Genomic DNA, 18472 nt, shown 5'->3' with positions numbered 1-18472 from the left:
AGCCATTTGTCTCATGCCATCCCTCTCCAGCCTTCCACAAACTTTGGGCAGGGACACCACTTCTACCCCCTGGCTAATACCACTCCATGGACCCAACCTCCATCACTTTATCTCACTTCCCTTTAAACTCTGTTCTAGTTCTAGCCTTCACAGCCTCCTGCAGCAAGGAGTTCCACAGGTTGACTCTTTGCTTTGTGAAGAACAACTTTCTGTTACTAGTTTGAAGCCTGCTACCCATTCCTTTCCTTTGGTGTCCTCTAGTCCTTCTATTATGGGAACTAATGAAGAACTTTACTTGATGCACCCTCTCCACCCCACTCATGCTTTTATAGACCTCTATCATATCCCCCCTCAGTCTCCTCTTTTCTAAACTGAAAAGTCCCAGTCTCTTTAGCCTTTCTTCATATGGGACCTCTTCCAAACCTCTGATCATTTTAGTTGCCCTCCCCTCTTCCACCCTCTCTCTTCCCCTCTCCCAGTCTCCCCGAGTTTTGTTCAATAAAGAGAGATTCTATTTTTGACCACATGTTTTCTTTATTTTGTACATCAGGAAGGGGGGCTAGGGAAGGGTAAGTGGAAGGAGGTGAGGGAGGAATGGGGTATGAGCCCCCGATGGGGAGGACTGGGCTGGCTCTGTGGGCTTCTGGGGGTGGAAGCTCTCCTGCAGCCCCCCAATTACCCCCCTCTCTCCAGATGGCAGCCTGCGGCAAGTGCAGCCGGTCTGATGGCCGAGTGCTGTGATGTGCCCAGTGTGGGCACTCAGGGCACTCCAAGCCAGGACTGCTTTGCAAGCGGGGCACCCCTGAGAACTGTCTGTCCGGGGTGGGGGTCGCGTCCCTTTAAGCGCAGCCCTCGGCTAGCCTGAGACAGCATCTCCACACTCTAAGTCCTCATCTGATGCCCTGCCGGCACTGCTTCCGGCCATCCTTAACCCCGGTTCAGGGTCCACTTAATGTGGACATGCTAGTTCGAATTAGCAAAATGCTAATTCAAACTAGTTTTTTAGTCTGGATGCGTTAGTTCAAATTAGCTTAGTTCGAATTAACTAATTCGAACTAAGTTAGTTCGAATTAGCGCTGTAGTGTAGACGTACCCTAAGAGAGTTTAAAGAGAAGCTAGATAATTTCATGGAGGTTAGGGCCATAAAAGGCTATTAGCCAGGGGATAAAATGGTGTCCCTGGCCTCTGTTTGTCAGAGGCTGGAGAGGGATGGCACGAGACAAATCCCTTGATCATTGTCTTCGGTCCACCCTCTCTGGGGCACCTGGTGCTGGCCACTGTCGGAAGACAGGACACTGGGCTAGATGGACTTTGTTCTGACCCAGTACGGCCGTTCTTATGTTCTTATTTGTACTGGCCCTCACCGAGCCAGCAGAAGCATAAACACCAGCGGAACCACACTGGCGCCAGCGGCAGCAGCAGAGCCAAGAAGCTACCGTGACATGGGCTTGAACTTCCAGACATTCATTTCGTGCGTGCCCTGTGCCAGTGATCTTATCAAAATACAGTTTCAAAACATTGTCGCAGGCTCGTTCCCAGGCGCCTGGTTGCGAGGGGGAGGCTCTGCGGTGAGTTTCCTTTCCTGCTGCCCCTCAGCGCCAACGAAAGCTCGAAGGACCACCCTCGCGCCATGGAGTGCAGCCACGCAGCTGTGCCACGGCTGCGTCCCCGGGAGATGGAGGAGCTCTCTGACACGGCGCTGAGCACACACGCGTGTCGGTGTCACGTTTCACAGCCGTGAGCAACAGAAGTTTTGCTGACGTGGGCTATGGTGCAGACCCGGCCTAAGGGCCTACGGGCCACCTTTTCCCTCTCCTTAACCTCCACACTTTCCCAAGAGGCTCTGGGTGTTCCCCACCCGTTGTCATGGAGCATGAATTTGTCAGCACTTTCACCTCCCAGGGGAGCCCTGAGACACCTTGCGGCCCTGCCTGATCTCCCTGCTCCCAGCCGTGTTCCAGCCCTCCGCCCTGTCTTGCCGTTGGGCGTCGGACTGCATCTTCCTCGCTCTAGCGCTGTTCCCAGCCGGGCCAACATCTCCCACTCCCAGAAAATGTGCCCCAGCTGAAAGGTGAGGTGGCCCCAGAACATGCCTCAGGGCCGCCCTTCCGCAGACACAGAATACACAGCTGTGTAGGGCACCCGAAAATTTGGGGCACTGCTGGGTCTTAATGGGGATGGCTCAACAATCTATCGAATCTACTCGCCCGTGGCGAGTAGATTTCAGCCCAGTGCTCCGTTTATCTGCGGCGTGCGCATGCGCAATACAGCTCTTGCGCAGGCGCAGTGCGGGGCTGGCAAGCAGCTTTCGCTGCGGTTCGTCAAGCCCTGTTAATGTCCACCCACTCGCCTCATCCTCTCCCTGGTCTGCGGCCCTGCTTCCTTTGGGGAGGAGCTAGTGAACTCACACGTGGTCGTGACGCCGTTTCACAGGCATTAGCCAACTCTGGGGTATACTGTCAGTTTCTGAACTGACAGGACCTTAGTTTAAAATTTCCTTTAAAAATAGTTAATTGGTATGTTGCTGAAGATTGTAAAATCACATCTGTAAAAAACCGTCATTCCCCCTGCTCCTGGCTGCCACGGGGAATAGGGTCACTGGTTTAATACGGGTTGAACCTCTCTGGTCCGACACCCTCGGGACCTGAGCGGTGCCGAACCAGAGAATTTGCCAGACCACGGGAGGTCAGTCTTGTCTAGCAACACTGCCCCTGCTTCCTGGGCTCTGAAAAGACTTTGAGGGTAAATTAGAGCTAAATAACAGCACAGAACACGGACCACCAGGGCTGGTGGTTGCAAACACACTGTAGGGGATCACAGGAAACTTGATCACACCTGTGAGAAATGGACAGGCAGCTAACTACAATCCTGCCAGACTAGGGATGTTTCTGGACCAGAGAGTTTTGGTCTAGAGAGGTTCAAGCTGTAGTACTGTGTAGGGCCCCATAAATCCTAAGGACGGCCCTGACGCTCAGCTCTGACTCAGTTTCCCCCGTGGGAGTAGGTAGCAAACTCGCCCTGTCAGTCTCTGAGCCTGGCTGTAGCAGGGTTACACTACGTGACCGTTTAACTCTTAGCCCATCACTGACGATAACACACCGGGCAGAATCCCCACAGGGCCTGTAGGGTTCAGAGTGACTCAGACTGCCAGCAGGGGCAAAGGCAACTGGTGCCTGCGGGGAAGATGGGGGCCAGGCTGTGGGGGGGGGGGCTGGGAGGGCCATCCACAGGAACAGGGAAGGGCCTTAAGGGAGCACCCCATGTAGCAAACATTTTGACAGGGAGATGGGAGGTGCATCTTCCAAGTGCTACCACGGGTCACCTGTGAGCAGGGGGATGGGTCCATCACCCCCATCTTTGCGTGCTAGAACCGGCACATCCTGCGTCCTTCCTCCTGGGTCCCAAGGACATGGCCTGACCCTCTGCTCCTCTGAGCAGATGGTGTCAGTCTGACACTCGGCCTCCAGCTCCATCCAGCCCTCCCCAGCCCTGGGCCTCCCGCCCCTGCAGGATTATGTGGGGACCCGTCTACTTTATTTCCCGCGGGCGCCCTTGGGAGGTCCCAGGTCTGGAGCAGCAGCCGTGACTCCCAGACGTGACTCCGGTGCCTCCAAAAGACTCACCGCGCAGAGGGCAAATCAACACGGTGAGACGTGATGTCGTGGTTGCAAAGCCAGTCTCGCGGCTTTGGGTGAGCCTGGCTTCTGACCGTGGAGCCTGTGGGGAGGCGACCCGGCTCATCGAAGAGCTCTCGGGAGCGGCCTGTGTTTCTTCCCGCACCCCGCCCCTTTCTGCTCCTCCCGGCATCTCGCACGGTCTCTCGTTCCACTTCCCTTCCCCGAAGTGACCCGACTGAAAACACACAGTGCCGGGGCTCCCTGGGAGCTGGGCGCTTGTGTGGATGCTCACGGCAGATTCCAATGCCACTCAGCTGATAAGCAGCGTGCCCACCGCCGGCAGCTTGTGTGTCTCCTGGTGGTGCACATCCGCGCATGCCCCCGTGCACACAACAAAATGATGGAAAAAATCAGAGGGAGCATTGCTGAACACCCTGACACCCAAACATTCTCCTCTGTGCTAGGCTGGCCTTCCCTTTGCCTTGCAGGGTACCCCAATCCCCTAGCTCCTTCAAAGCCTGCCCCCGTAGTGTCCAGCCCCTGTCCCCCAAACACTCACAGTAATACTGCATCCCACCAGACAGAGACACAGCTAGAGTGAAAACAATCACGCGTTTATTATCGAAGATCAAGATTTGAGAGATAGCAACTGAGGAAAATGGAAACAGAATGTTACAGATCAAAGAGAATCAGAAAACTATTCCTGCAGACTGCTCTGAACTGGCAACGTAGAATCATAGACTCCTAGAACACTAGAACGCGAAGGGACCTCGAGGGGTCATCGAGTCCAGTCCCCCGCCCCCACGGCCGGACCAAGCACCATCTAGACCATCCCTGAGAGGTGTGTGTCCAACCTGCTCTTAAATATCTCCGGGGATGGAGACTCTGCAACCTCCCCAGGCAATTTATTCCAGTGTGTAACCACCCTGGCAGGTAGGATGTTTTTCCTAATGTCCAACCTAAACCTCCCTTGCTGCAGTTTAAGCCCATTGCTTCTTGTCCTGTCCTCAGAGGCCAAGGAGAACAAGTTTTTTCCCTCCTCCTTGTGACACCCTTTTAGATACCTGAAAACCGCTATCGTGTCCCTTCTCAGTCTTCTCCTTTCCAGACTAAACAAGCCCAATTCCTTCAGCCTTCCCTCATAGCTCATGTTCTCTAGACCTTTCATTATTCTTGTCGCTCTTCTCTGGACCTTCTCCAGTTTCTCCACATCTTTCCTGAAATGTGGTGCCCAGAACCGGACACAAGACTCCAACTGAGGCCTGATCAGGGCAGAGCAGAGTGGAAGAATGACTCCTTGTGTCCCACTCACAGCACTCCTGTTCATGCATCCCAGAAGCATGTTTGCTTTTTCTGCAACAGCGTCACACCATTGACTCATATTCAGCTTGTGGTTCACTCTGACCCCTTGATCCCTTCCTGCAGGACTCCTGCCTACACAGGCGCTTCCCATTCTGTGTGTGTGACACGGATTGTTCCTTCCTAAGTGGAGCACTTTGCATTTGTCCTTATTAAGCTTCATCCTGTTTGCCTCAGACCATTTCTCCAGTTTGTCCAGGTCATTTTGAATGACGTAAACCACATGTCCTGTGCTGTGTTTTCAGCCAAGCCAGCGGGAGCTGCGGGAGGCGGTGTCCCAGTCCACGTCACTTCCCCCAGCTCCCATTGGCCAACAGGAGCTGCAAGCAGCTGTACCTGCAGAGACCCGGGTAAATAAAACACCGGCGGCTCTAGGAGCAAACCCCGGTGAACTGCGGCCGGCTTATTGCCCACTCCTGCGTTACAGCCCGTGATATGCAACCTGTCTCTTCAAACTGCCTCTCTCACAGGGGAGCAGAGGTTGTGAGAGAGATTTCACAGGAGATCCTGGAAATTACAAAGCAGGAAGCTCAACTTCAGTACCAGGCAAATTAGTTGAAATGGTGATAAAGAACAGAAATACCAGACTCTTCAATGAACCCTCTGTGCTGAGAGAGAATCAGCTTGGCTTTTGTAAAGGGAAATCAGGCCTCACCAATCTATTATGCTTCTTTGGGGGTGCCAGCAAGCCTGGGGACAAGGGTGATCCAGTTGCTATCGTGTACTTAGTCGTTCTGAAAGCCTTTGACAAGGCCCACAGTGAAGACTCTGTTTGCCTCCGACTTGTCTCCACTTACCGAGAGGGATGGATGTTGCAGGGATCAATCTCTGGGGTTTGATTTAGTAAGTCTACTAAAGACCACCTACATCAAACGCGGATGATACTCCTGTTGACTCCAGTACTCCACTGGGTCATGAGGAGTAAGGGAAGTTGATGGGAAAGGCTGGTGTGACATGATTTTAATGCAATTGAAATGGAATGTGAGGCTATGACTCCAGGCTTTACAGCTAATGGCTGCTGCTCTTCAATCTGGCTGCTTACAAAGGCCCGAGGCCTAAGAACATAGCTACAGGAAAAGGCCTTCTCCTTACAACATGACAGAAGTCTATAAAATCATGACAGGTGTAGACAAACTGAATAGGGAAATGTTAGTTGCCTCTTTGCATACCATAAGATCCAGGGATTCACCCAATGGAATTAATAGGCAGTTGGTTTAAAACTAACAAAAGGAAGTAGTTCACACAACTTGCAGTCAACCTGTGGAACTCCTTGCTGGAAGCTGTTTTGAAGGCCAGAAATATAAGTGGATTTAAAAAAGAACTGGATAAGTGCATGGAGGATAGGTCCATGGATGGTGATGAGCCAAGATGCTCAGGGATACAACCCTCTGCTCTGGGTGACCCTAAGCACCTGAGTGCCAGAAATTGGGAGTAGACAGCAGAGAACGGATCCCTTGAACCTGCCCCATTCCTGCTGCAGCACCCGGCATTGGCCACTCTTGGCAGACAGGACACTGGGTTAGCGTGGCCGCTTGTATGCTGAGTGAAGAGACCCGTGGCTCAGCGTGGGAGCCGCAGGAGTGGCAATCCCTTTCAGAGCTCCGTGGGCCCCCCTGGCTGTGGGCCGGATGCCAGGTGGATGGGAAGGGGAGCGGCATCCTGGCTTCCCCACCACCCAAGGAAGCTTTCTGCCTGGGCAGGAGGGGGAGAAAGCTCCTCATGCCCTCTCCTGTCCTGGCTGTGGACGGGCCTCGCGCTGCGTCACCCCGGCCAGGCAGCAGGGCAGAGCTGGTGTTGGAAAAGTGACTCAGAGATGGTGTGAGATAAAGCAGGGCATGGGGAGGGGCTTGCCTTATCTCTCACCTCCTCCCCGGCTCCTCTTTGCTTTTCCTGCTGTGGAGCCACCCTTCCGCCCCCTCCGGCCCAGTCCACAGCTCATGCCCCTGTTCGCCTCCCGTCTGGCTTTGCACCCTCCCGCCCGCCCAGGCAACAGCAGGAGAACAACAAACAGGAAGCGTTACTCATTTCTCAATCAGCCCCGGGGTCCCGGCCGGGACCAGAGCCGGGTTAAGAAGCCAGCCGGCCAGGCCCTGACTCTGAGGCACCCTGGGCAGCAGGAGCTGCAGTGGGTGGGGGGAGCCAATTGGCAGCCACAGTGAGCGGGGGAGCCAGATGCACACGCAGTGACAGGGGAGGGGACTTTCCTACTGAGAGTGTCATGACCACGTGTTGTCTCTACCTGCTCAGGGGGTGCAGGAAGCCGACGCGCTTGTGGTTTCTTTTAATCTCTAAGCATCACATTTCACACCTGAAGGGTGGCTGCCGTTCCGGCTGCCCATCAGCATTCCAGTCAACCGCTGGCCATGGCAGGCAGCTCACCAGCTGGCCCCTCCTCACCCCAGGGGTTTTCCGCCAGGACGACCACAAGGCTGAAGTGTCAATGCCTCACGGTGCAGCGCCTGCTGGAGAGCAGCACGCCCGGGGTTGGCCACCCACAGGAAGTGGGCCTTGCTAGCAGCCCCCCGGCCTCCACCCCCCTCGGGGGTATTACTGGTTTGAATGGCAGGAGCCATAAGAGACCCCAGTCAGAGTCCAGGGGCCCATTAGTCTGCACCCAAAACCCTCAGAGCAAAAGCCTAAGCTACATATACCCCCTTGCCTTGGAAGCATCTTACAAAAGAAAACTTAAAACACAGCGACTGGTCCTGCAGCACCTTAGGTTATGTCTACACTGCAGCACTATTTCGGGATACCCAAAAGAGCTATTCTGCGCCTTTTGAGCGCGCCCGTTATTTCGAAATATAACAGCTCGCTATCCCGATGCCCCTGGGAACCTCATGTCCCGGGGAGCGAGGGACGTTTCGGAATAGTGGTTCATTTTGAAATAAGTGCTGTGTAGACAGCGCCACATTTCAGAATAAGCTATTTCGAAATAACATCACAGCATAGCTCAAATTGCGTATCTTATTTCGACCTACAGTGCAGTGTAGACACTAGGGCTGTGTCTAGACTGGCAAGTTTTTCCGCAAAATCAGATGATTTTGCAGAAAAACTTGCCAGCTGTCTACACTGGCCGCTTGAATTTCCGGAAAAGCCCTGACAATCTCATGTAAGATCGTGAGTGCTTTTCCGGAAATACTATGCTGCTCCCGTTCGGGCAAAAGTCTTTTTCCGAAAGACTTTTGCGCAAAAGGGCCAGTGTAGACAGCACAGTACTGTTTTCTGCCAAAAAACCCCGATAGCGAAAATGGCGATCGGAGCTTTTTTGCGGAAAACTGCATCTAGATTGGCCACGGACGCTTTTCCGCAAAAAGTGCTTTTGTGGAAAAGCATCCTGCCAATCTAGACGTGCTTTTCTGAAAATGCTTTTAACGGAAAAGTTTTCCGTTAAAAGCATTTTCGGAAAATCATGGCAGTGTAGATGTAGCCACGCTGAGAAACCAACAAAAAATATCGATAGTATCATGAGCTTTTGTGGGCCCAACCCACTTCTGCAGATGACAGATATGGAGCGAGAGGCACAGAGGGACAAATGTAAAGCCGAAAAAAGAGGGAAGCATCTGACACCCAGATCTGAATTTTGCATCACTTCTGGAATGAAACGTGGTCACGGGTAAAGGCAAACACGCACCGGGCAGCCCTCCGAAGCAAGTGGAATTACATTCGCTGTCACGAGACAAACTGAACTAACCGGTAGGTAAGTCCTGTGGGAAGAAAATCTCGGGCATCCAGATGGGCGTCTCTCAAGGAGAGCATATTGAAGGCACAACGGCAAATGACCAGATGCAAAGGGCAGAGCGGAAGACAAGGCTCCGTCAGAAGTTCTCTCCTGACCGGAATGTCCAAAAGGAATCCCACAGGAAGGGGAGAAGCAGAAGAATTGCTAAGGAGGGATGGGAAAGAGCAGCACAAGCGTAGGGAAGGCTGCAGCACAGCAGGAGTTCTACCTAGCAGAGGACACCGACGGCAATAAGAAAAGGGTCTGTACCTGCCTTAGGCACTAGAGCAAGGTGGAAGGAAATGTAGGTCCCCAAGCCAGGGAGGGGAGCTGATGACATCAAGCAGGCTGAGGTGCTGAAGCCCTAATTTGCTGAGTTGTCATTCATAGAATCACAGGGAGGTCAGGTCCTGGTGACCAGATACTCAACCCCATCAGTATTACCAGTGTGTGTGTGGGGGGGGGGGGGCAGAAGCCAAAACAGGGAAAGAAAAGTGTAAAGAATATTTAGATAGATTCAAATGGGCGGGGCCTGGTTACATTCATCCTGGGCTGCTTCAGGAACTTGCTGAAGCAAACTCTTAGCAATTATCTTTCAGAACTTCTGGAGAACACACAGCATCACGGGCTTGGAAGAGACCTCGGGAATCATCGCGTCCAGACCCCTGCCCACAGCAGGACCAATCCCAAATCAATCAGCCCAGCCAGGGCTGGGTCAAGCCGGGACTTCAAAACCTCTAGGGATGGAGATTCCCCCCTCCCTAGGGAACCCAGCCCAGGGCTTCCCCGCCCGCCTAGAGAAATAGTTTTTCCAACCTAGCCCTCCCCCACTGCAACTTGAGCCCATTGCTCCTTGTTCTGCCACCTGCCACCACTGAGAACAGCCTCTCTCCAGCCTCTTTGGAACCCCCCTTCAGGGAGTTGCAGGCTGCTCTCAAATCCCCCCCTCACTCCTCTCTTCTGCAGACTAAATAGCCCAAATCCCTCGGCCTCTCCTTGTAGGTCATGTGCTCCAGCTCTCATTTTGGTTGCCCTCCGCTGGACTCTCTCCAATGCATCCACATGCTTTGTGTAATGAGGGGCCCAGAACTGCACACACTACTCCAGATGTGGCCTCACCAGCGCCAAATAAAGAGGAATAATCACTTCCCTAGGTCTGCTGGCAATGCTCCTCCTAATGCCCCCTAATATGCCATTAGCCTTCTTGGCTACAGGGGTGTCCCACTGACTCATATTCAGCTTCTCATCCACTGTAACCCCCGGGTCCTTTTCTGCTGAACTGCTGTTTAGCCGGTCAGTCCCCAGCTTGGAGCACGGCTTGGGATTCTTCCGTTCCAGGAGACTGGAGAAGGGCAAACGTAGCCCCTATCTTTAAAAAGGGGACCCGGGAAATTACAGAGCAATCTGCCTGCCTTTGGTACCTGGAAAGAAACTGGAACAAAGTTTTCAACGACCGATTTGCAAGCACTTAGAGGATAATCGCATTAGAAGGATCAGCCGGCGTAGATTTGTCAAGCACAAATCATGCCAAACCACCCTAATTTCCTTCTGTGACAGGTTTAGTGGCCTTGTGGAGAAGGGTGAAAGCAGTAGATGTGGTATATTTTGATTTCAGTCAGGCTTTTCACATGACATTCTCATAAGCAAGCTGGGGAAATGTGGTCTTGGTGAAATTATTCTACGGCAGGTGCACGGCTGGTTGAGAGGCAGCACTCCATGAAGTGTGATCAGTGGTTTGCTGTCAGACTGGAGGTGGGTCCCACATGGGTCACTCCTGTGTCTGATAACGTTCAGCATGTCCCTTTAACCGTGCAGTGGAGCGTGTCACGTTTGCAAGCTGGGAGGAGTTCCCTGCACGTTGCAGGAGAGGGCTAGAAATCAAAATGACCTTTACAAATGAGAGAACTGGTCTGAAATCAACAAGCGACTGCTAGTGGTGGGGCCAGAGCTCCGGCCCTAAGGACAGGGCGGTGCTGAGGGCTGGCTGCCCCAGCCCCACCTCCTCCACCCCAGGCTCCACCCCCTACAGGAAAACGGAGCTGCCCCTTCCCCCTTGCCCAGGGGCCAGCAAATCTGCACTCCCCCTCCCCTCCGCCCACTTCCAACCCTTCATTGATTGCCCAGAGCACAATGATCACCTTGCACTAGATATATTTTTATTCCCGCTATCCCTGACTAGCCAAGCTTGGATCAGTTACAGCTCCCGGCGACAATCAACTCCACTTCACAGTTTTCTAGCAAGAGGGAAGGTTTTATTAGGCACAGCATATGGACTCAGCTCTAGAACAGTGCAGGTCATTATAAATACAGTCGTTCCCTTCACAGTCAGAGTGTTGGGTCCCAAACACGCTCAAGTAGGTGTGTGGGGGGGGGGGGGTGGCTATTACGTCTGTCCTCAGATGGCTTGCTTTGTCCTTCTACATTGTCTTGTCATTTGCATCTTCCGCTCCTACAGAGCTCTAGGTGCCTTCTAAAGAAGCAACCCAGCTATCACCTGTGCCCTGCAGAGCCTGCACCGTAAACGGAAACGCCAGGGTGAGCTATACAGACAGAAATAGAAGGGACCAGGTGGAACAGAGACCAAAAGTTAGCTCAGATGTCACAGCAATATACAACCCTTGGCTAACACCTGACATCAGACCACTGTGTGTTTGCTGCTGGGCCCTCTTAATGAAAGAGTCGGGTAAAACAGAGGGTGGGGTGTTGGCACTCGATTAATGAGGTAGGTGGGGAACGGCCAAAGCCGAGGAAATTAGTCCTTGGCTGTTAGGGGGTGTTTGAACTCTAAGTCTTGAGCAATGTTCCCTTTAGTTTTTTCCATCCATGTTCAGAATAAATTTTATTATGTGCACCAGGGCATGTGCAGGTGTGCACCACTAGTCAAAACACATGCTGCCACCTGTAGGCGCTCTGCTAATCAGCTGGGCAGCACCTGAATCTCTCCTGGGTGGCCATGGGGAACACCGCCTTTGAGCCATATCCACAGTTTTCAAATGGCCACCTTCTGTCTTCAAACCAGCCCAAATCAAGACCCCAGACCAGGCATCCCCTGACCCTTCCAAATCTGGATCTGGAACCAGAACCATTATCCATTGCTTGAGCTCATATCCCTTCAGAGAGCAGATGTTATGCCACTCCTGAGCTGGGGTGCTCAGAGCATGGACTAGGTAGATCTTGAAGGAACTCCGGGCATGTCTACACTAGGAAATTATTTCGAAATAGTAACTCCCGAAATAATAATTTTGAACTAACACGTCCACACTCCCGGGAAGCCTCAAAACGAGTCTGGGGCAGGCTCCTTGAATGTGAACGAGCTACCTCGACTTAGAGCCCCAGCAAGCCCTGGGGAGTAATGACTTGGAGCGACTCTGGGGAGTGGTTATTTCGAAATAGCAGCAGCGGAGCGTCCACGTGACGGCTCTTTTGGAATTAGCGTTATTCACCGAGGAGAGCAGAAGTTCTTCTTTCGAAATAACGGGCTTGGTGGTGTGGGTGCTCCGCTTGTTATTTCGAAATGAGGGGGGTTTCTTTGTAATAGCTCCGCTGTGTAGAGCAGGGTTCATAGAAGAGCCACAGAGTTAAGGATGTTAGGGAAGGATGAAAGTTGAACATAACTAAGCATGTATAACTTATCGAAGAAAAGACCAAGGAAAGTGCGTGATAATGATGTACAATATTTGAAGCATGTCCCTGCACAGAGGGGCTGTGTCTATACTGGCCAGTTTTTCCGGAAAATCAGCCGCTTTTCCAGAAAAACTTGCCAGCTGTCTACACTGGCCGCTTGAATTTCCACAAAAGCACTGACTTCCTACTGTAAGAAATCAGTGCTTCTTGCGGAAATACTATGCTGCTCCCGTTCAGGCAAAAGTCCCTTTTGCGCAAAGCTTTTGCGCAAAAGGGCCAGTGTCGACAGCTCAGAGTTGTTTTCCGCAAAAAAGCCCCGATCGCGAAAATGGCGATCGGGGCTTTTTTGCGGAAAAGCGCGTCTAGATGGGCACGGATGCTTTTCCGCAAAAAGTGCTTTTGCGGAAAAGCGTCCGTGCCAATCTAGATGCTCTGTTCCGAAAATGCTTTTAATGGAAAACTTTTCCGTTAAAAGCATTTGCGGGAAATCACGCCAGTCTAGACGTAGCCAGGGAGAGGAATTCTTTGAGCTTGGCCTTACGGTCTAGCCAGGTACTAGAAGATGAAATTAGCCTCAGGGAAATTTAGGGTGGGAAATCAGGAAAAATTTCCTAGTGGAACCGTCTGTTAGACTGCAGAATAGTCTCCCAAAGGAGAGGAGGGGAGCCCCATCACCTGGAACACTTGAAGTCTCCGGAATACATTGGGCAATCTGGCGCTGATAGTCATGGACTTGAAGGCTTAACAAGTCCTTCCCATCTCTAGCTTCTTTCCAGATCCTGGTGCAGTGGCACCAAGCATCTCGGTACAATTAGAACATCTCTTCAGAGGACCAAGTCATTCCTCTGCCACTACCCGGAGATCAAGTTCTGAACAAAAGGCTGTCCCTGCACCAAGAAAATGCTTCCAGGAGTGACCAACATAGGGCTGTCCCTGTACTCCTGGGTCTAGTGTCCTATGGTCACTGTCCATCTCAACGCAGCTCTTCCTCCAGTGTGTTTGCACTGCTTTGGGGACAGGCAGTGAACACAGTACCAAGAACATACTGCAGGAACTGCCATACCAGCACAGAGCACTCGCCCGTCCGCTGGGCCCCAATGCTTTGCAGAAGCCCAGGCATGCACGTAGGCCTCTCATGGTGCTACTCCATGGTGAGGAGCATTCTCACAGAGATGGGGATGCCCTTCAAACATGACAGAAAGAACATGTGAGAGTTATCTGGCTGCTTTCACTTCCTGGGGCTCTGTGGCCGCCGTTAGCCGCTGGCAGATGCAGGGGACCCATTGCAGACGGAGCACAAGGAGGGGCAGAAATCCGGCTGGATTTGTGAGCAGACACATTCATCAGATAACTTACTCGGGGTGAATGATTCGAGCACCTCTGCCCCTGAGACCGAGGGATACCCGGAGGCCTCTGGTTTTGGACAGTGATCGTGTGAATCACAAAATTTTGTCATGGAACTCTGCTCGGTAACGAGACTTCCCTTGCTCTCTGCTCTGTTACTAACTGTAAGTCCTGCTGGCTGCCTGGTTCCCAGACAACAGGGGCTACTGCCGCTTGCCTCTGGTGGCCCTGGTCTTTCGTTTGAAGCTGTGGCAGCTTAGGGTTTCAGCTCTGGGCTGTGTCTAGGCCACACAGTTCTTCTGGGAAAAGATACTCAAATTGCGAACCACAGTTTGCGTGTCTTTCTCAGCTTCTTTTTTTAGAAGAGGCTTTTCCGACATTTGGCCCATCTACACTGGGCCAAATGTGTGTGTGTGGGGGGAGAATCCCTTTTTCGGTACATCCCTTCTTCCTCAAAAAACAAGGGTTACAGGGATGCCGAAAAAACTTTCGGAAGAACAGATGCATTCCATGGACGGGGCAGATACCGCCGGTATCCTGGAAAAACTCTGCAGTCTAGGCGTACCCCCTGGAGTCTCAGTTCAGTGCCTGCTGTTGGCCAACAGCCCAGCTGCTACCTAGACACTGTCCACCCTGCTCTGGCCGCTCTCTGACGCAGTCTGAGCAAGGCTCCCCCCTCTGAACAGCCTAGTCCATCCCAGAAGCTGCTTTGATCCATATTGGCAGCACTACTGCACGGCCACGTTCCATCTGGGAACTGAGCCAAAGGGCCAAAGCACACCAGTAAGCAGGTTGACTGTCTTTACTCAGGCACTGTCTTGTTTGGCAACATCTGCGATCCGGCAGGATTGTAGTGAGCCGGGATGTCCACTGAGCATGGGGGTGGCCAAGTTTCCCGCGGTCCCAGCCCCCAGCCCTGGCGCTCAGGTTTCTGTGCTGTTAGCTCGAAGTCACCCCGCTCTAAGTATTAAACTGGTGACCCTATCCCCAGTGGCAGCCGGCAGCGGTATCCCAGTCTGTGCCACGCCCATTGGCCGGAAATGGTGATCCGTGGCCACTTGGAGCTGATCTCACCAGTACTGGCAGCCACGCAGGTAAATACAGCAGTGGTGGCCCACCAGGTGCTACCCTTGGTGAACTGCTGCTGTGTGATCGCCCACCCCAGCTCTGCCACGCCAGCCACGAGCCCGCTGGCTCTCAGCTAGGGATACAGAGCAGACTCCTGAGTCTCACTGTCAGTGGTCTCACTGCTACGAGGTGGGACCCCACAGCCAGCAGGCGTGTGGCCTCCGTGGCCAGATGCGCTGACGGCCAATCACTGCCTACTGTGCCATTGGGCATGAAAACTAACAGGCATTTGCCATGCCAGCCTGCTTGGCCCCGGCTCCGGTGGGGAGGCCTTTGGTATCATTTTCAAAATAAGACAGTTTCAAATGAGAAATTTTTTTGGTCACATGTCGGGATTTTTTTAATTATTGCACAATATGGAAAAAAAATCTTTTGGGAAACTTTCTTTAAAAAAAAGCTGAGTGATAAACAAAACGAAAGGTTGTTGATAGAATAATTCATTACAAAAGGTTTAAAAAAGAGAACGTGTTGCCTCCTCCCCAAAAATGATGTAACAAAAAGAGAAACGATACCCATACTGCTGCGGGGTAAGTGAAATGGACGTGCTCAGTCTAAAAAGAATTGAGCAGTGGTGGGAAAGACAGTGGGCTAGATTCTGCTCTGGTTTCACCCCAGTGTAAATCCCTTGCCAAGCCAGTCCCCGGACCCGACTCCACATTCACGCCAGAGTAGCGGAGATCACATTGTGGGTGCCTGCTCTGCAGAGGGGGCTCTAGTGGGGATGTGCAGGGGAGCTCTGAAATGTGCAGGGAGCCCTGGCGCTATTGCAGGGAAGACAAGGTAGCAGCCTCCTCCGGGCATGCCGAGGCGGCACCGTCCAAGCATCGCTGTTCATTTGAGGTTGACACAGGCAACGCGGAGAAAGCTTTCACAGTCCCATTCCAGGGGGAAGAAGGTGGCAACGGAGCAAGGGGGTGAAAACGGCAGCTGTCCCGAGGGACTGTAGTAAGGGGTCGTGCTGCCAGAGTATCATGCGCTGCTCACCGTGCCCATCACCCCAGCCTCCAGCCTCCCCTCCCACCTCTAAGCCAGACCCAGCCTTTTGGCTCCGGGCCTGAAGCCCTAAGGCCTGTGTTGTACACAGAGCGATTCTGGGGCTCGCATTCGAACACAACGTGAGGGCCGGTGGTGCCAGGACACACCCATCCCACGCCCACATCTCACATGTTCAACGCAAAAGAAATTAGTTTCCCTCTTGGGTGCCCAAGATAATTAGACCCCCGCTCGTCGGCTCCCTCCCTCCCGGCCCCCTAAGTCCGCCCGTGAGGGGGAGGGTTTCCCCCGCAATCTCAGCGGGAGTCGGAGCCCCCCTCCTCCGCGCTGCTGAGGGCTTTAGTCTTAATTCTGAGTTTGTGAGGCAGGGCGGAGGAGCTGCGGCCCCTCGGAGGGTCCTCCCCGGGGCACAGCTGGCTGCAGCAGGGGAGGGGGGATATTTTGGGCACTTGCTGCTCATCGTCTTCCTCGAAGCCGCTTTTGGCGCCTGGCTGCCCGGCCTCCTCCACGCCGGGCGAGGTGCCCGGGAAGCGGGCGCTGTCCAGCAAGGGGAGTCGGCAAGCGAACTTCTCTAGTAGGTGGCAGTTGAAGTAAGGGGAGCAGAAGGCGGATTTGAAGGCTGGTTCGAGCCTCTTCGGCGGGTGAGGACTTGGATTATACTGGGGGCTCAGCAGGGTCTGCTTCGGGTCTGCGCTCTGGAAGGCCCTGGGCAGGGCCAGGCCTTTGTAAGCGAACTCGCTGGGCTCGGCCAGGCGGGACACCACGCCGTTGGTCCGGAAGCAGCCCTCCCGAGACAGGGGCTCTGCCTCGAGGAACGGGGCGGCCGCCTTGTGCCCTCGGAGGTAAATCCCCAGGAAGTCCTGCACGGAGCCGGCCTGGTGGGCGTAGACTTCGGGGCTGATGAGGCCGAAGTGCAGCTTCAAGGCCAGCAGCTCGGCCCGGAGCAGCGCGTTCTCCTCGCTGAGCGCTGCCAGCTGGCTCTCCATGGCGAAGTCGTTGAGGCGCCGCTTCTCCCGGGAGCGCTTGGCCGCCTCGTTGTTCTTGCGCCGCTTCTCCCAGTACATGGTGTCCTTCTTCTCGTCGGGCATGAACTCCCGCTTGCGCCGCGAGGGCCCGCCGGCCTTGCCCGGCAGCAGCTTGCTCTTGCTGGGGTGGAGGCCCAGCTCGCCGAAAGCGCCGAGCGGCGCCAGGAAGCTTTCCATGGCGTCCGACCCCGCCGCTGCACTCTGCCGCTGGCAACCTTGGGAGGCGGAATTCAAGCATCCGTTACAAAACTGGCACCGGCTCATTAGCATTCTCGTTTGCATACAATTATACGTCTTTCTGGAAGGGCAGGGGGCCGGGGAACCTCAGCGGTTCTCTGAGGCCCTGCTGTGCTGGGCGCTGCACAAACAGACCCAGCAGCCGGTCCCTGGTTCGAATTACACCCACTCTCCCAGCCACTTTTGGAGCCAAACGGGCGCTAGCCCGCGTCCTCACTTGTGCCCGTGAGCACGTCTGAGCAAAGGGGGAAAAGCTGCCACCTCGATACTAAAACGTGGCCTTGAGCCAACCACATTGCTGCGGTGTGCAGCACCCTCCCCCGCCAGGGACCGCGTTACGCTCCTCGCCCCCCGGAGATGGCAGCAGGGCGATGGAGGAACCCTTCTGTCGCGCTAGCTGCTGCCTCTTGGGGAGCTGGGTTCCCAGCAGCGGTGGAAAAACCCGCCTGCCGCTGCAGAGCCATGCAACGGCGACGGGCCGGTTTTGCTGGCTCGTGGGGGGGCGGCTGCACTTGGCTGGTGCAGCGTTAACACGGAGAGGGCAGCGTTGGGACAGCTCTGAACGTGCCTGGACGTGCCCTCGGGGCGGGACGGGGGAAGAGAAAAGGAACAGTCGTGATTCTTTGCAGGTCACCAGTCAGGGCTAGAACATCAGTCGCCTGAGCTCTACAGGTGGAACTTCTCTCGTCCGGCCCCCTCGGGACTGGACCGGTGCGGAACCAGAGAATTTGCCAGACCACAGGAGATCAATATTGTCTAACAGCATCACCAACGCTCCCCCTGCTTGCTGGGCTGCTCTAAGACATGGAGGGGTCAATTAGAGCTGACTAACGGCACTGAACCCTGAGAGCCAGGCCTGGTGGCTGCAAACACACTTTATAGGGCCGCAGGAAACTTGGCCACAGCCACGATGAGTGGACACCCGGCTGACTCCAATGCTGTCGGACCAGGGAGATTGCCGGACCAGAGAGGTTCAACCTGTGCTTTGACATGCTCTCCCTCCAGGCAACTCTCCTACGTTAGAGTCGGGTTTGAAAACGTGGTTCCGAGAGTTTCAGGCACCTACAAGTGACTAAACGCCCCCCCACGACCCGCTCGCTTGTGACACTCGACATCCTGGCTCACGGGGGCAGACAGCCCCTGCCTGGCCCAGGTTCTAGTGCGTGCTGACGCGCTCACCGGGCTCGGGCAATGCACCCAGGGCTGTCCCTAACCTCCGCCCCCTGCCCCACTTCTTCTTACCCCCCTCCACCTCCGCCCCCTTCACTCTTTCCCCAAGCCCCGCCCCTGCTTCACCCCCACTCCCGCCCCCACCCTGCCTCTTCCAGTCCCTGCTCTGCCCCCTCCCACCCCATTGCACCCCTTTCCCAACTCCCCCCGAAGCAGTGCAACCCGGGGCATTACCAGGGGGTCCGGCCCAGAGCAGC

At 54.3% G+C, this 18472-nt stretch overlaps 1 protein-coding gene across 1 annotated transcript in view; it reads right to left on the bottom strand.

Moving 5' to 3' along the window:
• Positions 1-11066: 11066 nt before the first annotated feature.
• The window catches only part of NFILZ (NFIL3 like basic leucine zipper), a 28933-nt gene continuing 21527 nt past the window's right edge, over positions 11067-18472 (bottom strand). The window contains exon 3 of the mRNA XM_075903181.1: positions 11067-17023. Within this exon, the coding sequence (XP_075759296.1) occupies positions 16080-17023 (944 nt within the window). The 3' untranslated portion in view covers positions 11067-16079. The remainder of the gene's footprint in view (positions 17024-18472) is intronic.

Source organism: Pelodiscus sinensis, chromosome 19, assembly GCF_049634645.1.
Source record: "Pelodiscus sinensis isolate JC-2024 chromosome 19, ASM4963464v1, whole genome shotgun sequence".
NCBI classification, from domain to species: Eukaryota; Metazoa; Chordata; order Testudines; family Trionychidae; genus Pelodiscus; species Pelodiscus sinensis.
This window is presented reverse-complemented; position numbering and strand designations above follow the sequence as displayed.